General features: G+C 42.7%; 1 protein-coding gene across 1 annotated transcript in view; it reads left to right on the plus strand.

Annotated features, from left to right (window-relative positions):
• apoba (apolipoprotein Ba) overlaps positions 1-27,704 on the plus strand; it is a gene marked incomplete at both ends in the record, with an annotated part of 64,174 nt that overhangs the window by 32,029 nt on the left and 4,441 nt on the right. Inside the window, 7 exons of the mRNA XM_083633194.1 lie at positions 461-591; positions 10,876-11,086; positions 15,705-15,880; positions 15,983-16,158; positions 16,250-16,371; positions 19,431-19,804; positions 20,080-27,696. Coding sequence (XP_083489320.1) covers positions 461-591; positions 10,876-11,086; positions 15,705-15,880; positions 15,983-16,158; positions 16,250-16,371; positions 19,431-19,804; positions 20,080-27,696 — 8,807 coding nt within the window. The remainder of the gene's footprint in view (positions 1-460; positions 592-10,875; positions 11,087-15,704; positions 15,881-15,982; positions 16,159-16,249; positions 16,372-19,430; positions 19,805-20,079; positions 27,697-27,704) is intronic.

Genomic DNA, 27,704 nt, shown 5'->3' on the forward strand with positions numbered 1-27,704 from the left:
GTCCTAAAACCCGTTAGCACCGTTTTCTTTGTATGGGCATTTTGGTTACATGCCTGAAATAAGGTCTTTGAAGCGTTTTCTGACCATTTTGATAAAAAAAAAATCTAATTTACGCTTCAAACATCATAAAAGTGATGTTCATTTGTGAAGATTATCTGGCTGAACACAAAGATCGCAATTTCAATAATACACTTTTGTTAACCACAGACCCTGTTTCAGGCATCTAACCAAAACCCCCATACAAAAATCCCATTGGCTTCCAGTCAGACGAGCGAACCAACTCTCGGCTAACTTTTGGGTTGGCCTACGAAAATACCTCATCCCTGCTGTACTCTTATTATCTTCATGATCTTGAATAACCAATTCATTGTTATCATAAACTCAATACTATGGTCAGCAAGCAATTTGTAGCCTAAATTGGAAGACGGTGTGTAATGCAGCCTGTCTTGTTTTTCCTTAGGTTTGCAGTGGAGATCCAACCCACAGGGGATGTTTCAGAGTACACTGCCACCGTCAGCACTGAAACACTCAGAGAGGGCAGAGACGGCCGTTACAAGATCGACCATCTGAAGCTAACCCTGAAGGCAGAAGGTATGCCAGTGTTCATTTCGTCGACGAAAACTACGAAGGAAAATGTTTGGCGACTACCTATTTTCACTGGTGAAAATGATACGTCAACTAAATAAAAACAAAAAGTTGTGATGACAAAAACTACGAGGAAATCTGTTGACGTTTTCGTCATCAAATAGAACTAGACTAAAAGGTTAGGGAGGGATGAATTGGGAAGAGATCCAATCACAAGTTAAACAGTTAAATCTGTGTCTGTATTGTGTTACACCCGCTCTGCCTCTGCACTGAATGCTTACTGAAGGCCAGGTATGGTGGATGAGAGCCCAATCCAAATAAATGATCCAACAAGTGTTAATTATCAAAATGCAATGCCAGGGTTTATTTCACACTTAGGGACAAGACAAAGAAACAGATCTAAGAGCACAGTTCTCCTGAGTCATTATGTACTCTTCTATATTCCATTAGGACTGAGAAAGTTTAAGCTACCAGTGAAGTAATGCACACTGGAACACACGACACACGTGATAAGATCCACACTTGGGAATACACAGCACTACAACGTCTCACAGTGGTACGATCCAAATCACATGCAAGTATGAGCAAACAGGTGAGGCACTCCTAGGTTCTCAGTCTAATGATATACAAGGGCCCTGTTTAACTGGGAGAATGTGCACACAGGAACAAATAAACAAACAAACAAAATATAAAAAGATTAGCCCGCCTTTCCAAGACGAACTCCCAACTCTTTTCGTCTTATGGGTCATGTAACATGGCCCAGGCGGACTAATTGAATCCCCAAATAAACAAATAAACAAATTAAAGTCAGCAAGAACAGTGAAAGACCCTCCTGCAATCACTGCAACACACAAACAATGTCACAATTAATATCACAATTAATAAACATTTGCACCTAGATTTAAAACTATTGCTTTATTTCTCAGACTAAAACATATAGCAAACACTGTAAAACATATAAGAAAATAAACTACTACTGTATGAAATACCTGCTGCGTCAGCATGTGCTTTCCCTCGCCCGGTATAACGTTACTCCCGGCAGCTGAAAGCCCACCACTAACACGCTGCAGTATCGCACTGAAAGGCACAGTAAAACGCAGAAGTTGCACTATCAGAAAGAAACAATAATTCCCTTCAGATTACTGAGTAAAAGCATTCATCTCTTACCAAATGGTCAACACTCAACGCTCAAACGAGGACACGGCGCGTTGTCTTCCCACCCGCAAGAGAGTCTAAAACAAGAAGTCGTACTGTCAGAAAGAAACAATGATTCTCTTCCCATTACTTATAAAGTAACACCCTTAAATCGCTTACCGACTGAACAGACACTCCAGCTTAACTTGGGAACACGCCAAACTTTTCCTCTGTCCTGCCCGGAAGAGTCTAATACAAGACACACCTCCCCTATTATATACGCCTCCCCAGCTGCATTCAAGGTGTGTACGGCAAGCCGCAGGTACCACCCGCTACATCCTTCCCCCTCAAAGTAAATCGGCGACCCGACGATGCACTGGAATAGCAGGGGGCACAACAAAATAAATGTTTAACAGCTTTCTAACACACTGTCATTCTTATCGTCCAGACCTGTATCACTGGACAATGCTGACTGAGGCAAGTTATAGGGATTGGAGTGCTGTCCAGCTGTTTTCCTTACTGATCTCCGAGGGGGAGCCACCTCTGGCTCAGCATCTTGCCCGGTTTCTGGGTCAGCTCCTCCCTCAACTGGTCCATCCCTATGTTCTACATCTACTTGACCAGGCACATGATCAATATCACGATCACAAGCAAGCTCTCCAACAATGTTATCTGCTTCTACTTCGTCAGTTGCCCCTTCACTTCTCCCTACCATTCCCTGATGATTACCATCAAGGTCACCGTTACCGCCACTACCCCTGGGAATGCCTCTTATTTCAGTTCTATGTACTTGTCGGACTGCACCTTCCTGGCCAACAGGGGCGATTGAATACACTACGCCCCGCTGAGGTGGAGATCTCACAACTTGATAGGGGGTAGGGTCCCAAAAATCCTGAATCTTATTACGACCCCTGACTGAATGATTCCTGGTGTACACTAGATCGCCTCGTAAAATATCAGGACCACTGTCATGACCGTCACCTTTCTGAGCTCGCAAGGCCCTTTTAGCACTCAGCTTTTGTTGCACCTGATTATATGCTGCTGCCAGTGACTCCTGATGGTCGTGCACCCACTCTTCCACTGAGCAGTCCCCATCGGCCTCCCCCTCCAACCCTATTAAAAAATCCACAGGCAACCGAGGCTCTCGCCCAAACATGAGGAAGTATGGGGTCATACCTGTTGTTTGGTGAACGGTGGTGTTATAAGCATAAGTCACTTGGGAGAGATGCCGGGGCCACCGTCGCTTCTGTTCGGGGGGGAGAGTGCGCAATAAATCATGAAGGGTCCGATTAAAACGTTCACATTGACCGTTACCCTGGGGGTGATAGGGAGTAGTGCGGCTCTTCTCAATATTATACATCTTACAGAGCTGCTGGATCAACGCACTCTCAAAATTTCGCCCCTGGTCAGAATGAATTCGGCTGGGGGGACCAAAAAGATGAAACCAATGCTTTACCAAAACCTCAGCCACTGTACTTGCTCGCTGATCCTTGGTAGGGATAGCTTGGGTGTATTTGGAAAAAACATCGGTCAATACCAATACATTTTCTCTACCATCACTAGCCGGTTCTAAAACGGTGAAATCTATAGCCAAAATCTCGTGCGGCCTAGATGCTTTAATAGTGCCCATGAAAGGTTTAACTTTTGGCAAAACGGCTTTAGACAAAGCGCATCTTTCACACTCCCGGCACCATCTCTCTACATCTTTAAACATATTTGGCCAGTAACACCGTGCCCGAACCAGCTGCCATGTCCGCTCCACTCCCTGATGTCCATGCCGGTCATGCAATTCACAAAGAATGTTTTTTTGTAGGCACCGCGGCAATAGAAGCTGGTAGACCTTGTTACCTCCCTCAGGCAAATAAATACAGCGGTATAGCACAGACTCCCTCTCCTCAATTCGCCCCCATTGCCGAACCAGCTCTCTTACCCCCTTACTGAGACTGTGTCTCTCTTGTGGCCCTGGCATCCTGGCTTCCTTCCAGTAATTGAAAAAAGGCCCAATAACGGGGTCCTTCTCCTGCAAAATCAGCAGGTCAGCAACTGAGCACCCAGGCAAAGCGCTAATTTCATCCTGAACGCTAGTGACCGTTTCTGACTGTTCAGCTGCCACGTCCGACACTGTCCCCTCTACTTCCCCTTGTGGTGAGTACTGACGTGACAGGGCATCAGCATTTGCATTCTTAGACCCTGGGCGATATTTGAGAAGGAGGTGAAATGAAGCCAACTGAGAAGCCCACCTCTGCTCTATAGCTCCTAGCTTGGCGGTTTTCAAATAACACAGTGGGTTGTTATCAGTGAACACAGTACAGAGGTTACCCAATAAATATTCCCTAAACTTTTCGGTCACAGCCCACTTAAGGGCCAGGAACTCTAGCTTCATAGAGCTATAATTCTCCATGTTGCGTTCCGTGGGTTTGAGACCTCGACTAGCAAAAGCAACGGGCCGCAACTTACCCCCGTGTTCTTGTGAAAGGACTGCTCCCAATCCTCCATGACTCGCGTCCACCTCCAACACAAATGGTTTCTGAAAGTCTGCATAAGCAAGCACAGGGGCAGAAATGAGGGCATCTCTAAGCTGATGAAATCTCTCTGCACACCCTACATCCCACGCTGCAGCCAAGGGCTTTCGGGGTGTTTTACCCTTTCTACGAGGAGGGAGAAGCCGTGCTACTAGCCGATTGAGGGGTGCTGCTATACTCGCAAACCCAGCAATAAACCTCCTATAGTAACTTGCAAACCCAAGAAATGAGCGAAGCTCTGCTAAATTGGTGGGCTCTTTCCAGTCCCGTACAGCAGCCACTTTGTCTGGGTCTGTGGAAACCCCCTCAGAAGACACCACATGGCCCAAATACTTCACCCGTTCCTGAAAAAACTGACACTTGGAAAGCTTCACTTTCAAACCTTGTTTATCTAACCGGGACAACACCTCTTCCAACCGCTCCAGATGTTTCTGTATGGAGGAGGAATACACTATTACATCATCTAAATACAACAACACAGACTGGTTTCGGCAATCTCCAAACATACGCTCCATGAGTCGTTGAAATGTGCTGGGGGCGTTACATAAGCCAAAGGGCATTCGGTTAAACTCAAATAACCCAAATGGAGTACAAAATGCAGTTTTAGCTTTATCCTTTTCGGCCATTCCCACCTGACTGTAACCACTTGCCAAATCTAAAGTTGAGAACCACTTGGCCCCCGACAAAGCATCTAGGGACTCCTCTATCCTTGGCAGAGGAAAAGCATCTTTCCTAGTTTTTGCATTGAGCTGCCGATAGTCTACACACATACGTAAGCCCCCGTCCTTTTTTTGAACCAGAACGATGGGGGATGAGTAAGGACTACTGCTCTCTCTGATGATCTGACTCTCCAAAAGCTGTTTAACATGATTTCGGGCCAGTTCATATTGGGAGGGGGGGATACGACGGTAAGGTTGACGTACAGGTGTTTCATCCTCCAGAGGGATTTCGTGGGTAATCAGGTTAGTACAACCAACATCCATATCACTCTTAGCAAACACATTACTATATTTATCTAGCAACGCCCTTGCTTGTTGCTTGTCCTCTTCATCTAGGTTTGCAAATTCAGGAGGGTTGAAATCACAAGTTGTACTAGATTTAATTGCCTCTATCGCAGAAACATAAGCTGTACAACCCTGTGAATCTACAGAGAACTCTATCTGGGGGTCACTTTCAACCAACATGTTAACAGTTTGTACTGTGGCTATGACACGGCGGGGCAGTAACCAAACATCACTTGTTCCCACGTTGGTAACAGGAACATAAGCCTTCCCCCTCTCTCCTTGTACTAACGAGGGTGAAACCAGGAGTCCCTCTGGGAGACAACCCTCCTCTGGTTCAAGGGGTTCAACTAAGAACTCAATCTGCTCTTGTATGGGTATTTTTGGGCATGTAACAGGGATTTGAATGACTGTTCCAGCTGGAATGCAGAAAGGCTTCTTACCCTGCACTCTGACGCGATGAGCTTCAGGAGAGTTAGCCATGGCCTCCATCATCTGGCAATATCTCAGCGCTCGCCGCCACCCTGGTGGTGCTGATTTCAAAGTTGGGGCTTCAAAGAGGTCATCACCGTATTGTTTGTACAGTTCATGATACAAAGAATTAAATACATTCATTCCCAAAACCCCCGGAGTTACTGCTTTCTTTTGCTTCATGTAGTTATCAGCAGGATCTTTAACCACCAACACTCCTCTACGTGGTATGCGCACCCCTAGTAATGTAACCTCCAACTCAATATAGCCTTCATAGGGAATTCTCAACCCATTAGCTGCCTTCAGACCCAGCCACCCACAGTCTTTGAGGTCGTCGTCTGTAAGATGAGAAAAATTAGCTTTAAAAAAACTCTCAGTAACAGTGGTCACCATAGAACCCGTATCCAACAGACATGGCACAGTAACCCCACCCATGTCAACCTCCCCCTCAGGGCACTCACCCACCAGATGACTGATGTCTGAGTGGCCATTACAGTTAGAGCCTAGTAAGCCCCCCTCCAGTGTGTGGCTCTGCATACTGGTGGGCTCTAGTTTTCCGGCGGCTTGGGCACCTGGGTGTTTGCACTGTTCTCCACCTCCCTCTCTGGGGCTCCCTCACTCAAGGCTGAAACAGAACAAAATCGTGCAATATGGCCTGCTTGGTTACACCTAAAACAAATTGGTTTCCCATCTGGAGTTCTTCTGGGCTGCATGTACCGGTTACCACGGTTAGCCAACTTAGGAGGGGCTAGTGCCTTGATAACTAAATCTAACTGGCTCTGTTGAGCCTTTATCAAAGCTGTTAGTTCTGCGTAACCAGATGAGCTTGTGTCAACACTTTCACAGGACACTTGGGCTTCATTAGACACTGGAGGAGGCTGGCTATATCTCTGTCTAAAGGGTTGAGCATCGCATTGTGCCATCCACCTCGTAGCTTCACTCCTGACCTCACGAATGCTCCAGCGTGGATTATTACGTACCAAGTCCCTTAATCTAACTCCCAGGGCTTGGTCTCTAATACCATCACAAAATTGATCACGCAAATCTTTCTGTGCTTTTGCATTAGCTCGCCCATCTGTTTTTACAATTTGGTCCACAAGCGCCATCAATGCATGGGAATAATCAAGCAGTGATTCTCCTTCTTGTTGTTTACGGTTGAAGAATCGACGTTGTAATGAGATATGGGAGTGTGAACAGCCGTAAACCTCCTTAAGACCATAAAATATTCCCTCAACACACTCCCTCTGATCCGTAGGCAGGAACTTTATCTCTGTACGTGCAGCACCCTCAAGATGGTTAAAAACAATCTGGGCTTGCTCTCGCTCCGTTTTGGCTCTAGTTTGTACAAAGTCTCTCATCTCCTCGATCCACTCATCCACCGTCAGTGCATCTGATCTGTCCAATTTCCCAGAGAATTTGGGAGCCTTACGGTCCTCCTGGACATAGACCACCGGGTTGTTTCTCACAGTCATTTCTGGTCCACCCCCAGCAGAACTCCCATCAGCCTCTGATGATGCACTTTTCAGACTGCGTAGTTCATTCTCTAGTTCAGATATACGCTCTGCCATGGCCTCCGTGTCCATGGCCCCACGGTGACTCAGACCACAGAAGCAGTTTGGGCCGGCACCGGTTCCACACTGGTGTACTGGTCCACCACTGTTCTTGCTGACACAAAACAAAAAACAAAAATTGAGGAAAAAGGAGGGGGAAAAAAAATCCTTACAAGTCCCTCATACAATATACCCTGGCATGCAAAAAAAAATAACTATTTTGGAGGGCAATCCAGTCGACAACGCCAAATGTTACACCCGCTCTGCCTCTGCACTGAATGCTTACTGAAGGCCAGGTATGGTGGATGAGAGCCCAATCCAAATAAATGATCCAACAAGTGTTAATTATCAAAATGCAATGCCAGGGTTTATTTCACACTTAGGGACAAGACAAAGAAACAGATCTAAGAGCACAGTTCTCCTGAGTCATTATGTACTCTTCTATATTCCATTAGGACTGAGAAAGTTTAAGCTACCAGTGAAGTAATGCACACTGGAACACACGACACACGTGATAAGATCCACACTTGGGAATACACAGCACTACAACGTCTCACAGTGGTACGATCCAAATCACATGCAAGTATGAGCAAACAGGTGAGGCACTCCTAGGTTCTCAGTCTAATGATATACAAGGGCCCTGTTTAACTGGGAGAATGTGCACACAGGAACAAATAAACAAACAAACAAAATATAAAAAGATTAGCCCGCCTTTCCAAGACGAACTCCCAACTCTTTTCGTCTTATGGGTCATGTAACATGGCCCAGGCGGACTAATTGAATCCCCAAATAAACAAATAAACAAATTAAAGTCAGCAAGAACAGTGAAAGACCCTCCTGCAATCACTGCAACACACAAACAATGTCACAATTAATATCACAATTAATAAACATTTGCACCTAGATTTAAAACTATTGCTTTATTTCTCAGACTAAAACATATAGCAAACACTGTAAAACATATAAGAAAATAAACTACTACTGTATGAAATACCTGCTGCGTCAGCATGTGCTTTCCCTCGCCCGGTATAACGTTACTCCCGGCAGCTGAAAGCCCACCACTAACACGCTGCAGTATCGCACTGAAAGGCACAGTAAAACGCAGAAGTTGCACTATCAGAAAGAAACAATAATTCCCTTCAGATTACTGAGTAAAAGCATTCATCTCTTACCAAATGGTCAACACTCAACGCTCAAACGAGGACACGGCGCGTTGTCTTCCCACCCGCAAGAGAGTCTAAAACAAGAAGTCGTACTGTCAGAAAGAAACAATGATTCTCTTCCCATTACTTATAAAGTAACACCCTTAAATCGCTTACCGACTGAACAGACACTCCAGCTTAACTTGGGAACACGCCAAACTTTTCCTCTGTCCTGCCCGGAAGAGTCTAATACAAGACACACCTCCCCTATTATATACGCCTCCCCAGCTGCATTCAAGGTGTGTACGGCAAGCCGCAGGTACCACCCGCTACAATTGGTTCAAACCTTAATACCATTCCATAATAACAGATTAATAGATCTTTCCAATGGGTTTGGAAATTCTAAAGAAACAATAGTTACGGTTTTCTTTGACTAAGATGAGACGAAAATACTGAGACTTTTAGTTGACTAAACCTTGACGAAATAAAAACACGATGAGGTTGACTAAATATGATAAAAACTAACAAGGAGATTGGACACAGGGCTCAAATTAAATAAAAAAATACCTGACAACATTTTTATTCTACCTTCATCCGTTCTTTAGTTATCGGCACTTGAATGTAGGTAGTGTTCACAGAAAACGCCCGTCTGTCCCCAGAAAGCAGAGAAAAATTTGTTTTTGTACCAGCGGAGCGAGGGAGAGATTCACCCCGCACTCAGATAGGGGATGTGCGGGTCATGCTCTCGTCTTGCCCGGGGAGCAGAGGCTTCTGGTGCTCGATGTCTGGAGGTCTGGGGGCATATCTGACGGCTGAAATGTACACGCTGTGAAGGCTCACAAACCGGATTAATAATCTACCTGACAGGAGAAGTGACTTGTGTACGTTTACCAGCGTCTGGTGAAAGAAATCTTTCAGCCTTGAGTGAGTCGAGTCTGTCTGACAGCGCGTGGAGCTCGGGCAAAGCTGCTCGTTGCTTCTTTGCGACTCTGGAAGTGCAGTAGCCTTTCATAAGGTGGACAAGAGAGGCATCTATCACATGACTGTGAAAACACGGATTGACGTGATATCACGTCAATGGCGGGGAAAGGGTTAAGTAGGATTTTCCGGTATCTGTACTTTCCTGAGTATTTATTTTTCTGACAACTTTTTTTACTTTTACTCCCTATATTTGAACACAAATATCTCTATTTTCTGCTCCTTAAATTTTTTCAAAACAGGCTAGTTACTTTAGTTTGAATGCACGACAGACAAAAACGATGTAACGTTGTTTGTCTCTCTCGTCTTGCGCTCTCCCAGCTTTCACGCATTATGTGCACCTTTTTTGTGGAAAAACCATATCACACAAATGATTAATCATAGTATAGTCTTTATACATCTTAAAACATGTTGGGAGGGGATCTTTCAAGTTTAATAGTTTACAAACTATATTAATATGATGTGAACTTTCAGTTAGCTTTGCAGCAAAACAACCGGTAGAAATACTTTTTACTTTTATACTTTATTACATTTCTGTGCAGGCTCTGAAATGTAATAAAGTATAAAAGTAAAAAGTATTTCTACCCGTTGTTTCGGTGCAAAGATAACTGAAAGTTCACATCATTGTAAGTTCTCTCTTAAAGCCCCAATCAGTAAGATTTTGACATTTTTTACTGAAATATAACAGGTTTTTAGTCACAGGACATGGTAGATTGACTTTTAATAGGGAGACCCTCGTCTTTATTTATCCCACACCGCCCTCCATTGGCCAGCACTGGGACTAAGCAGTTTGTCTGTCACGTCCCGTAGCAAGAAAAAAGAAAAAAGAGAAGCATGTGCGCATGCGCTGTACAGCGGAAGCGATGTGTTCATGAAAACGAGGAAGTAACTCGATTCGGATTTGCTACGAAAATGATGTTTCACGGAACTATGGATTATTATTTCATCACGTGGTGAGTACTCGATGTCACAACATGTACATAGAGCTTTCTGGCGCTGTGTTTTGTTGACTTTGAACGGCGATATCGTTATCGATACTAATGCATGCAGAGGGCGCAGTGGAAAACTTACTGAATGGGGCTTTAAGTTAATGTGTATTAAGTCAATGGCATCACGGGCCAAATTCAGATCAGGCAGTCAGTCAGTGATTGAACGCTTAGTGAGGTGATGCACTTTGTCAGATGGCCTATAGAGGGAGCGCCATGGTTCTGCACAGGATCTGGCCTTGTTCTGTGATGTAACCAAGCTTAAATGAAAGAAAAGACCTTTAATTTTCTAAACATCTTACTAATGGACATTTGGAACTTCAGGAGACACTGAAATCACAGTTAGAATTGGTTTAGGTATCTGGTGCCAATTACAGCATAATTGGTATGAAATTGATATGGGCACCAGTTTGACAATAGTTGATATAGAGGCCAGATGTGGCCCAAAAGCAATCAGTTGCCCATAACGTAACTGTAATCTGTTTTCATTTTATTTCCGCAACTAGGTGCCGACTCCACAGAGGCCACAGCATCCCTGAAGTACAACCGCCTTAAGAACATTCTGACCACTGAAGTTCTAATTCCTGACTATGACGTGGAAGCAGGCATCCAGATGGCTGTCACTGACACCACTGCCAAAGGAAGGAAGATGCGAGGTATCACCATCGATGTCACAAACAAAAACATCCCACAGCTGACTCTGGTTGGACGTTCCAGGTAAAAGCTCTATGATTAATACCTTCCTAATGTTAATTCAAACAGGAGAGACTAGATAAAGGTTCAAAATAACATTTATTGATACAACAAACAAGATTAAAGTTTGGCGCAAGGCTCCATGATGACGCTCCTCTTGTGATGATGAGGGGAGGCCATCAGGAATGTGTAGAATAGAGATCCCACCCCATGGGAAATCCCTCTGGAGCCATGGTGGTGGTGGCAGGGGAGGAGGCAGGGCTAAAAAACTGGTACACAGGAAAGACAGCAACTGCAGAGTGACAACATATCGGTGAAACCACATAAGATATGTGAACTGGAAATAATCTCAACTGCTTTAGATGATTGGTTCAGTGGGAAAGCGAGGGAAGGAGATGGCTTGCAACCATTTTGCTATTGATAGCATGGTAGAGCGTGGATAACTGTGATTGGATAGGAGGAAGTATGAATGAAACTGGGTGTGGAAAACTGATTGAATAGGGAGACATCACTAAATAGTCACAAAGCTTCAGTTGTGCAGTTTTGTTTCGGGAAATGCATGAACGAGAGACATATAATTACAAGAAACACAAATGCTTAAAGTCTCTGGAAACTAAAAATAAATGTGTTTTGAGTTTGTCACACCACAGAAAAATATTGTATTATTAACCACCCAGTCAAATCTGAATGAGTAAAAATAATGCCAAGTACCGGTATATGGGTTTCAAAATCATGAAAAACTAAGCAGAATTCTCTGCTCTGCTGAAACTGCTCCCCCCCCAGCCCCCCCAGCCCCAGTGGTGCCCAACTTGATACATTCTGAGGCACCTTTTGAATTTCACCGTTTATTGTGTAATAAGACTCGAGCATAACCACGCCCACTTGAAACCCAGTATCAGAAAAGGTTACAAAAACTTAAATGACAAAATTTAGGATTTGTATTGAAATGTTCTAATACTTTGTGATGCTTACTATTATGCACATGAGACGTTAAATTACATAGTTTGACGGTTATTGTGTCTTTGGGTTTCCTGAGGCAGAAGTCAAATCATAGTGGGGCTCAAAAAATGCACTTTCAATGTAAAATAGGTCGCTTCCGGAAAGAAGCGCCAAAATTTGCACAAATACTCCTTGTGGATTGTTATTTTGATAAAAGTAACTGGCCACGCAGAAATCTCGATCTTTCCAAGATGGCCACCATTTCCCGCCCCAAAAACACTATTTTGGGGGCAACTTTGGGTAGAATTGTCCAATACGAATTATCTTGTTATCAAACCATACATTTATGACCACAGAGAAGCCAGATTTGTTCCATGTAAATTTCAAAATGGCTGCCATTTCAAAGATGGCTGCCATTTAAGCTATTTTTACCATAGGATTTCACTGTCCAGGGCGATTTTGATGATTCTGGTGTCAAATGACAGGTTTTTAACTATGGAAATTTAAAAATTATACATCAGAAATCATTTGTATATCTCCTTTTGCCATTTATTCTGCATATATTTTCAAAGTAATGTGAAAATATGCATAAACAACAGTATTTTAGCTGGGCTACTTGGAGCGGAGCACCAGCAACATGAGCAACTCAGGGGTCAGCCTGCCTAGCAGCTGTAGTGTCAAGGACTACTCCAGCGCCAGCCTGCACCACCTGCAGGACACTCAGGAGATGACCCCCCCCCCCTCATTGATTTCCTGTCCCCACCTTGACTCTCATTCTTTCAAAGCTATTTATTGTTTTAGCAAAAATGTATGTAATTACTTTACAGCAAGGTGTCCATTTATAAAAGTGGTAATTATTAGATCAAATGTACTTTATTAATTAACTCATTGAGTGCCAATGACGACAATCGTCGTCAATTCAAATACTAACGTAGAGTGCCAATGACGACGATTGTCGTCAATTGCGTTTTTTGACAGTGGGACGTGGATCAAAGCCAGATCCATCTCCTGTGAAAGTATGGTGGATGTTGAATGTGTAAAAGCTATTTTACCAACCCATTAGGTGGCGACAGTGCTCTCCAGATTAGAGAAAGGCGAGGAAAAAAGAGAGAAGAAGTCATGGGGAAACGGAAATCGCATCGGTATGCATCGATATGCATGAAGCATAACGTTAGCTGTGCCTGCAGCAGCCAATCTGCTGCCACAATTAAGCCCCTCCGTGTCTGCTGCGATAGCCCATCCGCATGATTAGTTGTGGAGTTGTTATTATTCTCAACTAGAAGCGATGGGAGCCGGTGAAAAATACACGCGGAACGCTGTAAAAAAGCTGGATGTAGCGCACTTTTCAGTGCAGAGCAAACTCAGCAGAGAGCCACCAGAGCCACACCCACGGAGGAGGGGTTTGCAGTTGAGGGGGGGGGGGGGGGGGCAGCGCAGCATACAACACCGACCCAGACAGACCCAGACAGCAGGACAGGATTAGCAAACACAAGCTAGAATATCTGATGCCCACCAGCAGTAAATCAAGACCAGCAAAAGCTGCAACCAGCAGCACACGCAGGGGCCAGCGCTGCTGGTTGCAGCTAAAAAATATTATTTTGCCAAACAAAATTCCTTTGTTTTCACTGTTTTATTGAAGGAAATTATTTTTGAGGTGTCACATCAGAAAATATTAGCTTCAGAGTCAGTCATGTGCTTGAAATGCTTCATTTCACAAAAGGCTAATTATCTCAGCTTCTAATTTGAAACGTCTCTTTTTGGTGAAATCAACCTATCTTCTCCGGCTCATAACTAAAGAACGGAAAATGATATCAATAAACTTTTTTTTGCTGATGATAGAAGAGAGTCTCATCGTTCTTTGGCCGTGTTCGGTGTTTACATAGTAATATCACACAATATTCTGTGGGCCTCGAGAAATCACTGAAAACGCTCTGAAACTCTGGCACTGGGAGCGTCCGTTCTCCAAAAGTGGCTGGCACTCAATGAGTTAATAGATTAATGTATTTATTCATTTATTTATTTATTTATAGCTTATGCATATTCAATTGTAACCAAATAATCGCTCCTTGTGAAAATAAAATGTCAATTTCCTATACATTTCTAATAAAAGTTGTGCTAAAATACTGTTGTTTATGCATATTTTCACATTACTTTGAAAAGATATGCAGAGTAAATGGTAAAAGGAGATATACAAATGATTTCTGATGTATAATTTTTAAATTTCCATAATTAAAAACTTGTCATTTGACACCAGAATCATCAAAATCGCCCTGCACAGTGAAATCCTATGGTAAAAATTGCTGAAATGGCAGCCATCTTTAGAATGGCAGCCATTTTGAAATTTTCATGGAATAAATCTGGCTTCTCTGTGGTCATAAATGTATGGTTTGATAACAAGATCATTCATATTGGAAAATTCTACCCAAAGTTGCCCCCAAAATAGTGTTTTCAGGCTGGAAATGGCGGCCATCTTGGAAAAAAAAGAAATTCTGTATGGCCAGTTACTTTTATCAAAATAACAGTCCACAAGGAGTATTTGTGCCAATTTTGGCGCTTCTTTCCGGAAGCGACCTATAGGTGCTGTTTTGAGCCCCACTATCAAGGCCCATTGGGGTTTAGTAAGGTTGTAGAGATGTGGGGCTCTATTCTCCCCCTGGCCTTAAATTTGCGTTTATGGCTGGGCCCAGCGCATTCCCAAATTTTTCCTTGACGCTAAACGGCAGAATGCGCGGCGCTAACCATTTAACCATGCTTTTTTAAGCGTAGAATTATTCACAACTGTGGCCATTGGTGATCTCCAGTAAACCAATCACATTCTTCCCTTTCAAGCTCCGATTCCACGGAGCGACTCCAGTCGGGTCAGAAAAGCCCGAGAGTGAGAGAGAGCGAGAGAGGGGGAGAGAGAGTGAGAGAGAGACAGAGAGAGAGAGAGAGAGAGAGAGAGTGTGAGAGAGAGACAGAGAGAGAGAGAGAGAGAGAGAGAGAGGGGGAGAGAGAGACAGAGAGAGAGAGGGAGACAGAGAGAGAGAGGGAGAGAGAGAGAGAGAGAGAGAGAGAGAGAGAGAGAGAGAGAGGAGAAGTCTGCATGCAGACACAACTGAGAGTTGCTTTGGAAAGGAGCTTGCACCGCATCGTCAATACATGTTCGCTAATAAAATAGTTTTGCCGGCTGGGAAGCTCAAACTGTCAATAGTGTCTGGCAACGTGGAAATAACTATATATATTTAGCTCATTGATGGATAGTTTCCCATTCAGTCCCTCTGTTTTGGCCACTTCTTCCTTTCACTTTTGGGACATGGAAGAATTGTCTCTAGCACAGCGCTGTTGATGAGACGAGAGAGGGGGAATCCTCATGCTGTGTCACCACGGAGGTGCTGAATAAGGCCTGGTTTTGAAAAGCGCCAACCGCAAAATTACCCCCCGTTGGGAAGATCGCTTTAGGTTGGTATTTAAGGCCGAAACGCCCATTCTGGCCTATTCTGGCACTGTGCCACGCCTCTTCAGCGTAAATCGCCTTTCGGGGCGTAAAAACATGATGGTATCCTCCCGAGTCAGCGGTAGGCAGGCGGAAAGCTTATTTTTTGCGTTTAAGGCCAGTTTAGCGCCTAAGGCCAGGGGGAGAATAGAGCCCGTGGTCTACACCATCAAACCTTCAACATACCATCAAATCTTTTCAACAAATGGTACCTTGTTTTGAATGTAGACTTGAAATGATGAAGGATGCCATGCTGCAAGTCCAGGTGGTCATCCCCTCTCTGAAAACGGATGCCTCTGTCACTGCCACCCTGAAGAAGGATGACAGTGTGCTCATAGGAGGGCTAGAGACTGCCATCAACTTCCCTGAGACATCCTCCTTGCAGAAAGTCACTCTCAAATATGGTAACTATCAGCTATCTCTTATTTCTTCTGTATGACTGAAACAGAATTAGATCATTTATCCATTTGTGTATTTGTGGGGGCTCTTGGACTTTCTCCTTACAGATGATGACAAGTTTGAGGTGGAACTGAATTCAGACCTGAACTCAGAGATCCAGAAACTGATCCCGAATTTAGAGAACTATCACAGGCAGCTGCAGCAGCTCGCCGATGACATCCTAGACCAGAAGGTGGCCAAGACTGATATGAAAGTGCGCCACATAGTCACCAAAGGAATTGAGGTATGGCTTTGACACTTCAGACTATATATTTTTACAGTTGTAACAATATCAATACTAGTGAGAAGTAATTAAACTTCACATCTCCCTGAAGGCAGGTAATATTTGGCTGGACAAATTGGCTGCAGGAATCCCCTATGTTGAAAGCCTGCGAAACAAGAGGAGCATTTCAGATCTCACTTTGCCAGCGCTGCCTGAGAAGCTGTTCCTGCAATCGTAAGTTTCAAATACATGTAGGGCCCTATCTAAACACATTTCAAATACATGTAGGGCCCTATCTAAACACATTTCAAATACATGTAGGGCCCTATCTAAACACATTTCAAATACATGTAGGGCTCTATCTAAACACATTTCAAATACATGTAGGGCCCTATCTAAACACATTTCAAATACATGTAGGGCTCTATCTAAACACATTTCAAATACATGTAGGGCCCTATCTAAACACATTTCAAATACATGTAGGGCTCTATCTAAACACATTTCAAATACATGTAGGGCCCTATCTAAACACATTTCAAATACATGTAGGGCTCTATCTAAACACATTTCAAATACATGTAGGGCTCTATCTAAACACATTTCAAATACATGTAGGGCCCTATCTAAACACATTTCAAATACATGTAGGGCCCTATCTAAACACATTTCAAATACATGTAGGGCCCTATCTAAACACATTTCAAATACATGTAGGGCTCTATCTAAACACATTTCAAATACATGTAGGGCTCTATCTAAACACATTTCAAATACATGTAGGGCCCTATCTAAACACATTTCAAATACATGTAGGGCCCTATCTAAACACATTTCAAATACATGTAGGGCCCTATCTAAACACATTTCAAATACATGTAGGGCTCTATCTAAACACATTTCAAATACATGTAGGGCCCTATCTAAACACATTTCAAATACATGTAGGGCCCTATCTAAACACATTTCAAATACATGTAGGGCCCTATCTAAACACATTTCAAATACATGTAGGGCCCTATCTAAACACATTTCAAATACATGTAGGGCTCTATCTAAACACATTTCAAATACATGTAGGGCTCTATCTAAACACATTTCAAATACATGTAGGGCTCTATCTAAACACATTTCAAATACATGTAGGGCTCTATCTAAACACATTTCAAATACATGTAGGGCCCTATCTAAACACATTTCAAATACATGTAGGGCTCTATCTAAACACATTTCAAATACATGTAGGGCTCTATCTAAACACATTTCAAATACATGTAGGGCTCTATCTAAACACATTTCAAATACATGTAGGGCTCTATCTAAACACATTTCAAATACATGTAGGGCCCTATCTAAACACATTTCAAATACATGTAGGGCTCTATCTAAACACATTTCAAATACATGTAGGGCTCTATCTAAACACATTTCAAATACATGTAGGGCTCTATCTAAACACATTTCAAATACATGTAGGGCTCTATCTAAACACATTTCAAATACATGTAGGGCCCTATCTAAACACATTTCAAATACATGTAGGGCTCTATCTAAACACATTTCAAATACATGTAGGGCTCTATCTAAACACATTTCAAATACATGTAGGGCTCTATCTAAACACATTTCAAATACATGTAGGGCTCTATCTAAACACATTTCAAATACATGTAGGGCTCTATCTAAACACATTTCAAATACATGTAGGGCCCTATCTAAACACATTTCAAATACATGTAGGGCCCTATCTAGACACATTTCAAATACATGTAGGGCTCTATCTAAACACATTTCAAATACATGTAGGGCTCTATCTAAACACATTTCAAATACATGTAGGGCTCTATCTAAACACATTTCAAATACATGTAGGGCCCTATCTAAACACATTTCAAATACATGTAGGGCCCTATCTAAACACATTTCAAATACATGTAGGGCCCTATCTAAACACATTTCAAATACATGTAGGGCTCTATCTAAACACATTTCAAATACATGTAGGGCTCTATCTAAACACATTTCAAATACATGTAGGGCCCTATCTAAACACATTTCAAATACATGTAGGGCCCTATCTAAACACATTTCAAATACATGTAGGGCCCTATCTAAACACATTTCAAATACATGTAGGGCCCTATCTAAACACATTTCAAATACATGTAGGGCCCTATCTAAACACATTTCAAATACATGTAGGGCCCTATCTAAACACATTTCAAATACATGTAGGGCTCTATCTAAACACATTTCAAATACATGTAGGGCTCTATCTAAACACATTTCAAATACATGTAGGGCTCTATCTAAACACATTTCAAATACATGTAGGGCCCTATCTAAACACATTTCAAATACATGTAGGGCCCTATCTAAACACATTTCAAATACATGTAGGGCTCTATCTAAACACATTTCAAATACATGTAGGGCTCTATCTAAACACATTTCAAATACATGTAGGGCTCTATCTAAACACATTTCAAATACATGTAGGGCTCTATCTAAACACATTTCAAATACATGTAGGGCCCTATCTAAACACATTTCAAATACATGTAGGGCTCTATCTAAACACATTTCAAATACATGTAGGGCTCTATCTAAACACATTTCAAATACATGTAGGGCTCTATCTAAACACATTTCAAATACATGTAGGGCCCTATCTAAACACATTTCAAATACATGTAGGGCCCTATCTAAACACATTTCAAATACATGTAGGGCTCTATCTAAACACATTTCAAATACATGTAGGGCTCTATCTAAACACATTTCAAATACATGTAGGGCTCTATCTAAACACATTTCAAATACATGTAGGGCTCTATCTAAACACATTTCAAATACATGTAGGGCTCTATCTAAACACATTTCAAATACATGTAGGGCCCTATCTAAAGCCTCATTTTGACCCAGTGGGTAAAAGTCAGGGTGAATTTCTGAAGCCACTGCGGAAATTGCATTCTCTGGAATGGGCGGCATGTGAGGCTGCGGCAGAGTCCTGCACTGGGCCCAATAAAAAGTCATTCAAATAAACTGCAAAGGCATCTTACCTTTACCCAACACACACACACACACACACACCTACACACACACACACACACAACACACGCACGCAATTTGATTTCAAAGGTTAACAGCCATAAACCCTAGCACAGCATTTAAACTATATGGGTTGTTCATCTTCTGCTCCTCTATACCCATTGACAGTTTGTTCAGATATTTTCAGATGCAAAGTCCAACACTTGAATGATAATGATTGTGCATCATTTTCACCTCAACAGTGACAGTTTGTTCCGATACCAGTTCAACAAGGACAAGATCACAATCTCACTCCCTCTGCCGCTGGGAGGCAAAACCTCAGAAGAACTGAACATCCCAAAAACGTTGTCCATTCCTGCCATCTTCATCCCAGAGTTATATATCAATATTCCTGCCAACAACTACCGGGTGCCCTCTTTCACTCTGCCACAGTCCTTAGACTTCATGGTCCCCCTTCTTGGTCTGGCTGAAGCCTCCACCAAGATCAACAGCAACTTCTACAACTGGGAAGGCTCCATCTCTGGGGGTAACAACACTGTAGATGTTCCCAACTACATTGCACAATACAAGATCATGGCCCAGTCGCCTTTCAACCCGCTGTCATACAAACTTGAAGGTAAGCTGTCTCTTAAAGCATCAAATACTTGATAGCTGCTTAAAAAAAACGTTTTTAAATTAAATAGTTTAATTCTATTTTCTCAGTAACAGTGTGAGTAATTATTGCAAATATCCCTGATACTTAATGAGACATGAGCATTAAGAGGAATGCACACTCAAATCAATGCATATCTAATTAGTTGATCCAAATATAATGTAAGTTTGAGTTTATGCAACATCTTCCACTTTGCTATCACATTGACATTGGTGTCATTTATTTCTGTCTGCTTAAAGGAACTGGGATGATGTCAGGAAGCGGTCACGGTAATCTGAAGTATCTTGTGAATGGGTCCTTAAGCCATAGCCTCGTTGATACAGGTTTCAGTTACTTGGAAACCATCACTATGACAGACAAACTCAATGCGAGGTCCGTCTACAAGATCGAAGCCTCTAGTCCAGTGGGTCTGCGCATTGCTCTCCATTCCTCTGCTCAATCAACCTCTACCTCAGAGGAAGTCACAGGAGATGGCACCTGGGAAGGATCAGTTAATATAGGTTCACTGTCCACCAGCACCGACTACACCCATAGCTACACCCTCCGCCCTCTAGAAAGAACCGGAAGAGGAGAGTCCACCATGCGCATCACCTCACCATTCATCCAAGCTCACAACATGATCCAGGGAGTCTATGCAAACTCTGAGTTGAACATTCTGTCCAAAACTAATGTACAGAATGATGCCCTCAAGCATGTGGCAGAACTTCGGTATAAGGATGCACAACTAACCCTGAAGTGCAATGCTGTCGCCACGGCCCTGGGTAAATCACTCAATAACAAAGTTGAGCTTGGCCTGTCCAGCCAAATGGCCATTCTCAGAATTGAATCACAGGCAGATGATGCAACAAATAGGGCATACTCCCTTATCACAGGCTCTGTGGATTCAAACGGGCTTGAGGTCAACTCTGAAGGGTCGCTCACCTTTGATGCAGGACGTGGATTGCACAAAGCCTCTGTTACAGTTGGCAGAACTGGTCTGATCTCCAGTGGGACGAACAGTATTCAGTGTAGCCCTGTGACATTTGAGAACATATTCAACACTGCCATAGATAGCAGTGGAGCATCCCTGTCCTCCACGTCCAAGGTGATGGCTGAAGACAGCAGAGGAGAGCTGAACATTGAGGGTCAAATGACGGCTGCAGAGGCATCGTTGTCTGGTGTCCTCAAGGGCCATGCGCATGATGCAAGCACAAGAAACAACATGAATATCGTATTGAACGGAAAGGCATTGACCTTTTCTAGCAATATGATGGGATCATTGAAGCAGATGAAAAGTGAAAACAGCCATACACTGACCCTCACTCTGTGGACCCTAGCCCTCCGCTCCAAGACCAACAACTTTGTCTGCGAAGACGTTTACTACAAACATGACACCAAGATTGATATGAAGCCATTTGTTACCGCATTCGATTTGACAAATGACCTCAAGTTTTACGACGTTAGTGTGAACAATGAAGGCCACATGAAGCTTGAGCCACTGAAGATGGACCTGACTGGAGGTATGAAAGGAGCCTATGGACAGGACCAGGAGGTTAGACATACCTATGAAATCAACTATGCTGATATGGCCGGCACAATGAAATCCATCATATCTGGGAATATAATGGATGCCCAGTTGAGTCACAACTGTGAACTTGAGTTTGCTGGACTTTCCTCCAAGTCAAACTGTGAAGCACGAATCAACTCTAAGCCGCTACGTTTTGACAGCACCATACGCACCATGGCACTGCCTTTCAGCCTCACCATCGATGCCCTTGTCAACAGTGATGGAGAAATGGATCTATTTGGGAAGCACACTGGACAGCTGTACAGCAAGTTGCTGCTTAAAGCTGAGCCCTTAGCTCTTGCCTATACACACGACAGCCGGGTATCATCCATGCATATGCTTGAAAGTGGGGAGACTTCCACTCATATAGACAACCAATTTGGTGGCCTCCTGACACCCACTGGACAATCTCTCACATGGAAAACCAAATCCAAGCTGAATGACCATGTTTACAACCAGGACATTAATGCTGGTAATAATCCTGAGCAGATTGGAGCTGAGTTTTCTGGAGTAATGTTCACAAACATTTTCAGCAAATTGAGCACAAGTAGGGCAAAGAGATCTGCGCCAGAAAATCAAGAGTTCAGTATGGCTGGTTTCCTCATGTATGACAAGAATAGTGACTGCCATATCATTAAGATACCATTCATTGAGAGTCTTCCTGTTGCTTTTCAACAGCTCAGGAATGCTCTTGTAGATGCCTTAGAATCACTGCAACAGTTCATCAATGGTCTAGATATGAATGAGGTAATCAGTGAATTTAGAGCCAAGTTGGATCAACTACCACGGCAAGTGAGTGACTTCATGAGAAACATGGACTTAGACAACAAAGTGAATGAGTTCAAAGAAAAACTTACTTATTTGACAAATGAGTTTGCTGTAACCATGGATGACTTGGAGCTTGCTATGGAAAACTTGAAAAATAACTTTGAAAATACAGTGATGGACACTGCAACCAAACTTAGAGACCTCATTCTTACAGTCATAGACTATGTCAAAAGAGGAGACTTTTCTGATGCCATAATAAATTTACTTTCAGAAAGTGGAAATCGCCTCAGGGCCTTTGATGATAAGTATGAAATCAGGCACTCACTTGTTAAAACAATTGATGCCATTGTGGATGTCATCAGACAGATTGATTTGCAGAAGCTCACAGAAAACAGTGCCGCATGGCTACAGGAGCTTGATTCTAAATATGGCATCTTGGAAAAAATCAAAGAAAAAATGGTAGAATTGAAACAATTCATTGAGAACTTTGATGTAGAAATGTTTTTCAAAGATGTAAGGGATTACATACTTTCGATTGATGTGGCCATGTACGTTGAACAGTTATCATATAAAATACCCTCCTCAGAGATAGCGAGAGTGGTGGACTCTATGAATGATGTGATTGTCAATTGGATTGAAGAATATGAAATCGCCAACAAACTCAATGCGGTGTATTTCTACATTAGGGATCTACTTCTTAAATATGATCTTGATGACAAATTTAAAGAATTATTAGATCAGGTATTAGTACTCATCAAAGAATTCAAAATTGAAGACACTGTGCAATCACTGGTAGATGCTTTGAAAGGCGTCAACTTTGAATATGTTTATGACACAATAATGCACTTTCTGGATAGTGTGACAAGTCAGATAAAAGCAATTGACTTCAAGCAAAGCATTGATGAGCTTAATGAAAGCATTTCTTCAACGCTTATGTCTATAAAGGAATTTGACTACAATGTATTTGTCGATGAGGCCAACAAGAAAATCGTTGACCTAACAAACTATATTAATGAGCAGATTAAGACATATGAGATTGTACAAAAAGTTGAGGCTGTTAGAGAATTTTTCAGAGAGATGCAAACTTCTATCATTAAATATTTGGATGAGCTCAAAAACACTAAGGTTGCTGAGCTTGTGGAGAAATTGAATGATGTGATGGACACTACAGCCTACAATGACATCAAGATGAAAGTACAAGAAATCCTTGAAGACATGAAACAAAGAGTCCTTGGCATGGATATCAGAGATGAAATGTACATCTACCTCCAAAGGGCAAGTGAATCCTACACCAATATGATTGCCTACATATCTGTTCAGTTCAGCCGATTGATGGACGAGATCCGCAAAGTGGCTAATGACCATGAGAGCATCAACCAGGTCAATCAAGCTATTGCTGGAGTTCTGGATGCACTGAAGACAGCTACAATTGAGATCCCCTCTTTCACCATACCTCTCACTGACCTTGTCATTCCGGCATTTACAATCAACCTGAATAAATTGCACGAGATCAGCATCCCAGCTCAAATTTTAGTCCCTGAGTTCACCATTCTGAGTTCTTACACAATCCCTTCCTTTACCATAGACTTTGGGCAGATCAAAGCAAACATAGTTGCAATCATAGATCGCATCAGAGAATTTGAGATCCAAATGCCTGAACCTGAGGACATCTTTGGAGATCTCAGAGCTATCTATCTACCTGAACTACCAGATCTGACCTTCCCAGAAATAACTCTCTCGGAAATCACATTCCCAGCCATCAACATCCCAAAATTGAATCTGGAGGACTTTGAAATCACAATGCTTCCCATTCCACAAATCAAAATGCCTGAGGTTCCCAGTGAAGTTTGCATTCCAGTTTTTGGCAAACTCCATGGTGAGTTTAGAGTAAACCTCCCACATTACACTCTTGTAACATCAGGAGCAATTGAGAACTCAACTACTACATCAAAGAGCCCACAGTTCACAGCAACCTTGACTTCTCGCGCCACGTCAAGTATTGAGTTCCTTGAGTACTCCTTGGATGCCACTGCTCAGTTGGAAGCTCCCAGAATGAAGAAGCTGTTATTCACAGAGACTGTGAAAGCCACACATACAACCTTCTCCATTGATCATGAGGGATCCATGACTCTCACTGCCGGGCCAGTGAGAGTCGGCAGAGGGGTCACTGGGGCCAGCGGCCCCTCTGCTGAGGCTGGTGCCAAGACTATTTTCAAGGCCACAACCCAAATGTACACAGCAGACTTGGTCAACACTCTGGCTCTTTCACTCAGGAGTGGAGCCTCTGCAGCCATAGATACAACCTACAGCCATGACTTGAACATCCCAACAGCTGAAATTTCTAGTCAGGCAAATGTGGCACAGAATATAGCAGCCAAAATGGAGTCAGGTACAATTACTGTCACTAGTGAAACTACTGGAAATGGAAAGTGGTCCATTCAAGACTACTCCGATGAAGGTACACACAAAAGCAATCTAGAATTGACTGTTAATTTTAGCACTGCCAGGTTAACTTTTGGAGGAGAAACTGACTGTAAGGCCATGAAAATGAGGCAAACAGTGACTGCTGAATCGGTTGTCTTAAGTCATATCATTATTGAAGCCAGAGCTGAGAGTGAAGTTCCATCTATCAAGAAGTGTGTCATGGCTTTGAATGGAGAGGCTCATATTGGAGACTTGAAAATTGCACTGACAGCCTCTCATGATGCTGAACTCATTGGAAGACTGAGTGGATCCATATCCAACTCGTTAGAATTCTTGGCCCATCCATTTGAGATTATGCTGGATGTTAAGAATAAAGTCAACTCAAGGATTAGTTTCCCCCTGAAACTCACCGGTAAGGTGGATCTCCAGCATGATTATGGGATTATTCTAAACTCAGAGAAGCAGCATGCTCATTGGTTTACTTTGGGTCGGTTCAATCAGTACAAGTACAATCACAATTTCACAGTGGAAAACAATGAAATGGACATATTTTTACATTCATCAGCAACCGGAGAGGCTAATCTGGACTTTTTGACTGTTCCTCTCACTGTCCCAGAGATGACTGTACCTTATCTAGAAATGAAAATCCCTGAGGTCAAAGAACTTTCTCTGTGGGAGCATGCTGGCTTCAAAACCCTGCTTACCACCCCTCAGCAGTCATTTGATATGAACCTGAAGCTTCATTACTATAAGAACCCTGATATGCACAACTTTGAATTGGATCTTGGACCAATCTATACTGCAATCAATGACAATGCCAACATCATCAAGGCACAATTTGAACAACGCAGAGACAAAGTATTTGCACTTCTAAAAGATTCCTACTACCAAGCAAAGTTACAGTATGATAAACATAAGATTGACACTTCTGGCCAGCCTCCTAGAATTTTCACTGTCCCTGGATACAAAGTACCAATCCTGAATATTGAGGTTTCTGCCTTCAGGGCAGAGTTGCCTGCTTTCAGCTATTTTGTTCCCAAGGAGGTCAGTACACCAAGCTTCAAAGTTCCAGCAATGGGTTTCTCTGTGCCATCCTATACCCTTGTGCTGCCATCTCTGAAGTTACCGGTCATCCATGTTCCAGAAACTTTAAGTGAACTGACCCTACCCACTTTCACACTACCCGCTATTCAAGACAATATTATGGTCCCAGCCATGGGTAACATAACTTGTGATTTCTCCTTCAAATCCGCCGTGATCACCCTGAGTGCTAATGCTGGCCTCTACAACCAGTCAGACATTGTTGTTCGATTTGGAGCTTCCTCAGCATCTGTGTTTGACATTTTAAATGGAAAAATTGATGGCACTACTAGTTTGACAAGGAAGAGGGGAATAAAATTGGCCTCCACTGTTTCCCTGGAGCACAGGAGCATAGAGGCAAGCCATGATTGTACTGTTACCCTTTCCAGAAGGAGCATGGAAGCTTCTGCAACCAATATTGTCAAAATCAATCTACCCTTCCTCAATCTGGAATTGAATCAGGAACTCATTGGAAATACCAAGATCAAACCAAATATAGGTTCCAAGATTAAATTTAAATATATGTTTAATATTCCACTCATTGAGTCTTTAGGCAAGGGAAACATTGATCAGAACCTGGCATTGGAAGCACTCTCTTCCTATGTGTCACTGGAGTCCACTACCAAAGGGAGGTCAGACATAACAATAATGGGCAGCTGCAATGTTATCGAAGATCTAGATAATGAAGCCAACTTCTACCTTAATGCCAATGGCCTGCGTTCAACGGTCAAGACTAGTTTCAACTCAAACATTGATCACAAACAGGACAAACAAAAACGAAGCCCAAACAATATCTTCCAATATGACATGATTGAGAACTTTGCTCTTGAGGTCTCTCTGCGGCGTGTGTATGCAACAGTGGATTACACAAGCAATAACAATGTGAATCTTGCATCTCTCTACACAAATGGAAAGCATGTTGTTCAAGGAATGCTTGATTTTGTCCCTTTAACAACCTTAAAGGCCACACTGAGTATTGATGCACGTCAACCTTGCAGTTTGGGCTATGCTGAGCTTCTTGAGAACATCGACCTTGCCATCACCTCAGAGAAACAGTCTTTTATCTGGAGTGGTAAAGAGCAACTGGCCTCTCTTATCCATGCTTGTGATTTACTCTTATCCAATGATGAGGCTGAAGTACGCATGGACCTGACAGGATCAGTGGAAGGTCAGCTAGCTTTCTTGAAGTCCATGAAGCTTCCTGTTTATCAGAAGAACCTCTGGGATGTGCTCAAGTTTGATCAGGTCACAAATATGGACACGCTGCAATTCTTCAATGTCTCTTCCAGCATCGTATACACAAAGACAATGGATGGCCTGGAGTTTGCCATACCGTCTACATTATTCGGAAATGGTGTCACTTTCAGTGTCCCTGAGATTACCCTTGCAGTGCCTGCTTGGGTAAAAGAAATCCCACCAACCATAAGGAAGATTGACATGCGATTTGAAAACATTGATGTCCCTGATGATTTCACACTACCACCCTTAATTTCAGTTCCAGCCTTTGATGTGCCATTCACCACCTTGCAGGTGGAACCCTTCACAATTGATCTGAAGAATCTGAACATCCCTAAGGTGATCACCACCACAGCCTTTGACATCATGCTACCAGGCTTGCCAAAGATGGCAGTGCCCAGTTACACAATTGACACAGAATATCTACAGGGCAAAATGTCCTTCCTGTCATTCAAGATGCCACAATATGAAATCACCATCTCATCTTTCACCCTACCCAAATCCTTCACCCTTGGCAAGCACACCATCAACCTTGATGAAATTGCAAGTCACATTTCAAACTTTGAAATTCCAACCATCACTATTCCAGAGCAAAAAATTGAGATCCCTGAAATTGCCCTACATCTGCCTTCAAGTGTGTTTATCCCAGCATTTGGTGCCATTGCTGCCACTCTGACAGTTTCCTCGCCAATTTATAATGTGACAACAACTGCCAACCTGGAAAATAAGGATTCCAGCGCTGTCACCTCACTGAAGTCTACCTGCACTTCTACAATGATCTTCTTGGAGTATGACCTGGATGGTAATACA

This window comes from Poromitra crassiceps (genome assembly GCF_964638095.1).
Source record: "Poromitra crassiceps genome assembly, chromosome: 3".
NCBI lineage: Eukaryota > Metazoa > Chordata > Actinopteri > Beryciformes > Melamphaidae > Poromitra > Poromitra crassiceps.